Source organism: Zeus faber (genome assembly GCF_960531495.2).
Source record: "Zeus faber genome assembly, chromosome: 2".
NCBI classification, from domain to species: domain Eukaryota; kingdom Metazoa; phylum Chordata; class Actinopteri; order Zeiformes; family Zeidae; genus Zeus; species Zeus faber.
The window spans coordinates 51,518,543-51,525,651 of record NC_137189.1 but is presented as its reverse complement, the minus strand read 5'-3'; the positions used below and the strand labels follow the sequence as shown (position 1 = coordinate 51,525,651).

Genomic DNA, 7,109 nt, shown 5'->3' with positions numbered 1-7,109 from the left:
GAATGAATTGTCTGTGTTGTGTTAAATATACATTTAAATCCTCCTCAGTGAAACTTACCTTGACTTACCTCACAGAGTACAAGTCCTGACACGTCACGAAGCGTAGAAGTCCTTTTACTTACTTTCTAAAGTTCTTAATTTTGTCCATGTCTTTAGTGAATGTTCCTTCTGTCTCCAAGCCCCTAGACTGTCTCCTGGCTGCCAGGCTGTCTCCTAGTCCCTAGCAGTGCAGGAAAACACCAGAAGCCGGGTGTGGCGAGGCAGGTGTACGGCGTGGTTTCACAAGTGTGTTTGTGTCCAGGGTAAAGAAGGTGATCAAGCTGGTTCCTGAGCATCTCCTGAAGAAGAGGAAAAGCTACCAGGCCATTAAGGCCACGCAGGCCAAGCTCGCCCTGCAGGAGAAGAGGAGGGTACGGTTACTCTGCAGCACCTCACACCCATACATGAATAACATGTTAATAATACATGAAAAATAATGAGTGTTGGGTCACTTCCTGTGCTGTGAACAGGTTTCTTTTTAATAAAAAAAAAAAGTGTTGGATGATCGGCAGCTGATCAAACTTCACAAACAAATACTCGTTGAAAAAAATGTTTTATCACTGTGAATGCCGGGATCAGACTACACAATATTTTTGTCTTTCACGATGGTCACCGTGTCATATTAGATCATATTGCCATGAATTCGTACCGTGTCTTGGCCGGGAGACAGGCAACACTGAGTGTGATCAATCATCGTATGCTGCCTTTCACGACCTTGCACGAGTTCATAGGTCGTGGGGAGGGCGGTCAAGGAATTGTCAGTCATGGCTACAGAAGCACTATGTGTGATGCTGGCGCTCTGAAAAGAAAGAAAAAGTAATTGCAGCTGTTGTGGCTAGTGCTACCAGGGAATAATGACCTAGCATAGCTTAACCAGCTGCTCACGTGTTGCCGAAGTGTCTCCTATTTCTCGCCAACATTTACCTTTTTTGACACTGTCATGCTACTCTGTGGAGGAAATGTCAAACAGCCAGGGGTATTGTTGCCACTGCTCAACAAACCTCTTCTCGGTTTCGTTGTTCCACCTGACAGCAGCAACAGCAGCAGCCCTCTTTCTCTTCGCCATGTTTACAAACCGTATTTCCTCAAATGGTGACCGCAGGCCTTTTATTTACCTCAACTGCAGTGGGTACCGAGCCTTTTTGTAGTCGCATGCTTGTCTTACATGCAGGCTTTAATATTTAATTCCCTCTGTTTAACAAGTATATTTGATCGTATTCTAGTAAAACATTGCAAACAAACTTCCGTTTGGGTGCCATGTCCTACAACAAAAGAGCTAGTAGCTACCCTAAAAATCACGCTTGTGGTGGTAGCCGACTGGGGAATTAGTTTTCCGAGTTTACCTTGAACGCACCTCTTCCTGCTTGGAGAGCGAGAGCACTCAGAGTGGGACATTTGCCCCAAGAAGCCCGGTGCAGCAGCAGGAAATGGAATAAATGATATACATATACAATAAAAACAGTGTTTTTATTTGCTTTCTTTGGGAGTGGAGCGCCGCACCGGAACAGCGCCGCAATTCCGGTGTAGTATCATTCCCCCAACCTCTATTTGAGGCTTTTATTTGTAGGTGTAGACTACGACCCCGTCATTTATTATAGGCCCCGTTTTTTTATTTGACTACAGGTTTATATTTGAGGAAATACGGTGTGTGCACCAGAGAGCACGCTGTCGTCCTATTGGTCAACGTCAAGGAAGGCGTCATTGGAGGCGGGAAAATACAAAAAGTTATGACGTGCTCAACTTTTCGTGGGGTGCTGCGGGGCCTCCCAGACACCACATCGCTGCTCTTTATTAATCACACTGCGAGGGGTGAAGGCGCCTGTCCAGCCTTCATATTCAGGCCCGCCGCAGGAAATTTTCAGGTGGCGACAAAACGATGTCCAAACCCGGCTGAATTAGTGTCGTCCGACTCCGCCCGTTTTTAAACTAACGCCTGTTAATACCTTTCCTGGCTTCACCTGACGGGACCCGACACCTTCTCTTTACTTCATCCTCTACCTTTTACAAAAGAGACGAGGAAAACCCGGTGAGCGCTCAACACCGTGACTTCTTTAAAAATGGAAGTGGGTGTGTGTGGTCCTCGCAGGTGTCGAAGGGCAAGGCTCTGCCGTTCAAGCGCCTGGAGGAGTTCCTGCGGGACGGGCACCGCTGCCACCGTGACGAAACACGCATCAAGCGAGCGCTGCGCAGACCGGCCATGACGCTGCCGCCAAACAACAAGCTGGCCTTCGCCGTGCGCATCAGAGAGTGAGTAGAAAGGACCAACATGGCCGACTTAGTAACCAGATGTCATCCATAAGTATCACCGTGGCAACCAGTGATAAACAAAGCAGATTCTCCCCGAAACATCTGCCTGTGTGCTGCTGAGTATGGAGAGGCATGGTGTTCGGAGGTAGAGCGGCTCGTCTAGTAACCGGAAGGTTGCCGGTTTCGATCCCTGGATCTTCTTACTCCCAAACTGAAGTAGGCTTGACGATGGCCCCCTGGTAGGGTCCGGGCGCCAGGGACGTCACAGCATCAATAAGGGAATGGCCCGGCCCTGCAGGGGGTCTGGATTCATTACATTTAGTTTCATGCATTGTCAGCGTTATTTAAAGGAGTCTTCTTGCTCACCCTGGATTGCGGTTCTGATTATCATAAAATTTTCTTTGTGGTGTTGTCATTTTATCTCCCTATTTACACGGCTAGTAAACAACCTTGAATTGAAATAAATTAATCTGTATCTTTCTCAAAGTACTGAAATAAAAGGATTCCATAACCAAAGGTGAAATGATGACAGATACTTGTCATTGATATTGATGACTAAGGCTCAGTCAACACTGTTGTGGTTGGTGTAGTGTACTTTCAGGTTGTTGACTGTGTGAACAGCAGGAATCTGACGTTTCAACTTTGGGGTAAAGAACAGAAGTTCCACCAAACAAACCCTTTGTGCTGCTTTTCCACATAAAGAGCCCACGTTCAGCTGCAAATTGAAATGGTCGACCCAAGTGCTGGGAAACGCAGCTCGTTTTTCAGCACTTTTAAGACTGGCTGAAATGTGGAAGGAAAGGTCTATGAATGGAGAATCGAACAATTTAGATGACGTGCTAATTGTGACTGCCCCACCCGTGTTGTCCAGGCAGCCACGCCCACTTCAACATCAACACCTCTAATAATGTATAGTTGCGTAAAGATACAGTTGTGTTGTAAAAGTCCTACTTGTAAAGCTTTCCAACAGTACAGCTTCACCAGTGGAAGTATAGTAATAGTATATTAGTAGTGTCATGATAGTACATGTGGTTGGGATGTTGTTGCTGTTACCCATGGTAGTATAGTAATAGTATAGTAGTTGTATCATGATAGGACATGGTTGGGATGTTGTTGTTACCCATGGTAGTATAGTAATAGTATAGTAGTAGTATCTTGATAGTACATGGTTGGGATGCTGTGTTTACCCAGTGATATTATAGTAATAGTATAGTAGTAGTATCACGATAGCACATGTGGTTGGAATGTTATTGTTACCCAGTGGTCGTAAAGTAATAGTATAGTAGTAGTATAATAGCACATGTGGTTGGAATGTTATTGTTACCCAGTGGTAGTATAGTAATAGTATAGTAGTAGTATCATGATAGCACATGTGGTTGGAATGTTGTTGCTGTTACCCAGTGGTTGTACAGTAAAAGTATAGTAGCAGTATCATGATAGCATAGTGGTAGTATAGTAGTGGGTCGCCGTGGTGACGCCGTGTTTACCTCCCTCCTCCCAGGATCAAGGGCGTTAGCCCCAAAGTTCGGGAGGTGATCCACATGTTCCGACTGAGGAAGATATTCAGCGGAGTCTTCATCAACATCAACAGGACGTCGCTGAAGATGATGAAGGTGGTGGAGCCGTATGTGGCGTGGGGGTGAGTGGCCTCCCCCTCTGTCGTCACCTCCTCCACCTCTGTCGTCACCTCCTCCCCCTCTGTCGTCACCTCCTCCACCTCTGTCGTCACCTCCCCCCCCTCTGTCGTCACCTCCTCCCCCTCTGTCGTCACCTCCTCCCCCTCTGTCGTCGTCACCTCTGCTGCTTGGAGGTGGATGTCATCCACCCTGACACTGGGTGTTTTGGGAGGCTTGGCAGCCGCTGACTGCTCTGTCTGCTCTGTCGCTCCTGGTCACAACATGGAGGTTTGTTTATGAATCAGGCGACTCAGCACCACCTGCGGGTGGAGACCAGCATGACCACCTGCACTGCTACACCCCTACAACTGGTTTTAATTTCTTCATTTGTTGACCTAAAGAATCCTGACGAACTTGTTACTGATGTTCCTTTACTCAGATTGTACAAGTACTTCTGATGTTGGATGTTACAGGGACTGTGATCAATTCAAATGTACATCCTACTGTTGTACATGAAAAAGTGAAGTTTTTATTCAGATTTTATCGTTGGTACTGTGACAATTTCCCTAAAATTAGATAGAAAAACGAAACAAAACACAATGTATCACCTTGTTTACAGTTTGTCAATTCATTGAATAGTAACCTCTTCATTGTCATACGTGTTGTGTGGCCAATACACAGCCTAGCCTATCTCATACTAGTTGGTACTAGTATGAGTTCTAGCAGGTACTTGTACCTGTATTAGTACTAGTAGGTATTTGTATTAGTAGTTGTATGAGTACTAGTTGGTATTAGTATGAGTTCTAGTAGGTCATTGTATTTGTACATGTATTAGTTTTGGTTGGTACTTGTATGAGTACTAGTTGGTAATAGTATGAGTTCTAGTAGGTCATTGTATTTGTATTAGTAGGTACTTGTATTAGTAGTGGTATGAGTACTAGTTGGTACTAGTATGAGTACTAGTTGGTATTTGTACGAGTATGAGTTCTAGTAGGTACTTGTATTAGTACTTGCATGACTACTTGCATTAGTACTTGTATGAGTACTCGCATTAGTACTCATATTAGTACTTGTATGAGTACTTGCATTGGTACTGGTATTAGTTTTTGTGTTAGTACTTGTAGTTCTCTGGCCTCATAGATTGTTCTATTCGTTCAGTTTTCCAAATCTGAAGTCTGTTCGTGAGCTGATCCTCAAACGAGGACAAACTGGGATGAAGAAACGAAGAGTCGCTCTGACGGACAACAGCCTGATCGAGCAGCAGCTGGGTGAGTGCAGTGCATCCCATAATGCAGCGCACCACGTAATGCAGCTGGATGTACTTTTTAGTTTCTGGATTCAACTAATGTTCTCCTCCTTCTCCCCCTCCTCTTCCTCCTTCTCCCCCTCCTCCTTCTCTCTCTCTTCGTCCTCCTCTTCCTCCACCACCTCTTCCTCCTCCTCTTCTTCCTCCTCCTCCTCCTCCGAATCCTCATCTTCCTTCTCCTCTACCTCCTCCTCCTGCAGGTGACCATGGCATCATCTGCCTGGAGGACCTGATCCATGAGATCTTCTCTGTGGGGAGGAGCTTCCGCGTCGCCAACAACTTCCTGCGTCCGTTCCACCTGTCTGTGGCGCGCCACGCCGCCCGCGACAAGGGCGGAGCCATGAAGGAGCTGGGGAGCCCCGGGTTTCGAGGGCCCGACGTCAACTCCATCATCAGACTCATCAACTGAGACACAAAGTGTCGTTGGGATGCGGAGAGCGCCTTGCTCAGAGGCACAGGGGCAGACTCCCCCTCAGACTGGAACCCTGACTTCCTGTGCGGACCCTGACTTCCTGTGCGGAGTGTCAAGCTCCTCCCACTCTGGACTCAGTGCTTGTGTTGAAGTCGGCTTCCTGTTGGATTCCCCATATGAAGCTGACTTTGTGAATAAACTTTGTTATTTCAATGTTGTGTAAAGTCCTTCCTGGGTCCTGCAGCTGCAGCCTCCATGTTGAATGTCAACAACAACAACAACAACTGTACAGGAGTTGAGGAGCAGAAGTAGCTTCTCCTGTTTTTGCATCAACAGACATTAAGAAGCTTCTGAGACGACGTCAAACAAAACATGAAGCAGCAGGAGACTCCACAGCATCTGTCATCCTGCAAGATGAGGCCCCTGCAGTTCACCAGCGGTGAGAAGGAGCTCCACCTCCTCCTCCACCTCCCTCCTGTGTGAAGCAGCTCAGCGGGTGGAGTTGTCTCCTTGTTGACGCCTCCATTCGAAATCTGCTTCCTTCAGCTTCATGAGGCGTTTGCACCAGGAAGTGAGCAGCTTCTAAAGGTGTTGCACTGCACTTGGTGAACATTATTATTATTAATATTATGATTATCATTTTTATTATATTTCATCACTATGATTATTATTATCAATATTATTTGTATCATTATTATTATGGATAATGTTATTCTCATTGTTTAGTTCAAACAAGCTCAACATGGCAGGAACACCACCCGGGGCTCGCGTGTTGCAGACCCTTGGTTGTGATCCTGGGCTGGATGGCTCCACCTGGTGATCACATTTAAACCATGTAGTTAAGATGGAGGCGTCGGGGCCAACCCCGCCCTCCTCCCGTCTGGTGTCGTTGCCTTTTCTGTTTCATTTTATCACTTTATTTCCTTTGTTGACGGTAAAAACAAAAGTTATCGGAATAAAGAAATTCAACATTTATTTCCTCAGTCTGATACAAGCCACACATCTGAGCTGACTTTAATATCAAGACCAAACAGACGAAGAATTAAATTCTTGATCACATTTACAATTGTGCATTGAAAGCGACGTGATGCGGTTTAAAAACGTTATATCAAGAATGTTGTTTCAAATATGAATTATATCCCGAACAAACACCCGAGCACAACGTTGACGTGGCTGGAGTTCAACCAGGTGCTTCAAGCACCCGGTGACAGCACGTCCACTTCAAATTTCAGGTGAACGACCAACCATCTCACAACGTGTTGTTGTGACTACTTGGAACTCGGGGTTTTGTCTCCAATCAAGTCGAGCAAAATCTAAAAATGCCCCCAAAAAAAACGTTGAAATTGAAGCAGCTTTTTAGACTTTTCAAAGAGAACCACCTGGAAAACCTCCTGGGCAGGCTTAGCTCGATTCAACCTCCACCTCCATCCTCCTCCATCCCTTACTCTCCTCTGGCAGAAAAATGCTGGAGCATAAATGTTATCACAAT

At 45.9% G+C, this 7,109-nt stretch overlaps 1 protein-coding gene across 1 annotated transcript in view; it reads left to right on the top strand.

Annotated features, from left to right (window-relative positions):
• The window catches only part of rpl7l1 (ribosomal protein L7-like 1), a 7,368-nt gene extending 773 nt beyond the window's left edge, over positions 1-6,595 (top strand). The window contains exons 2-6 of the mRNA XM_080024052.1: positions 302-410; positions 2,126-2,286; positions 3,788-3,925; positions 5,061-5,170; positions 5,409-6,595. Of these exons, the coding sequence (XP_079880178.1) occupies positions 302-410; positions 2,126-2,286; positions 3,788-3,925; positions 5,061-5,170; positions 5,409-5,617 (727 nt within the window). The 3' untranslated portion in view covers positions 5,618-6,595. The remainder of the gene's footprint in view (positions 1-301; positions 411-2,125; positions 2,287-3,787; positions 3,926-5,060; positions 5,171-5,408) is intronic.
• The last annotated feature ends 514 nt before the right edge of the window (positions 6,596-7,109 follow it).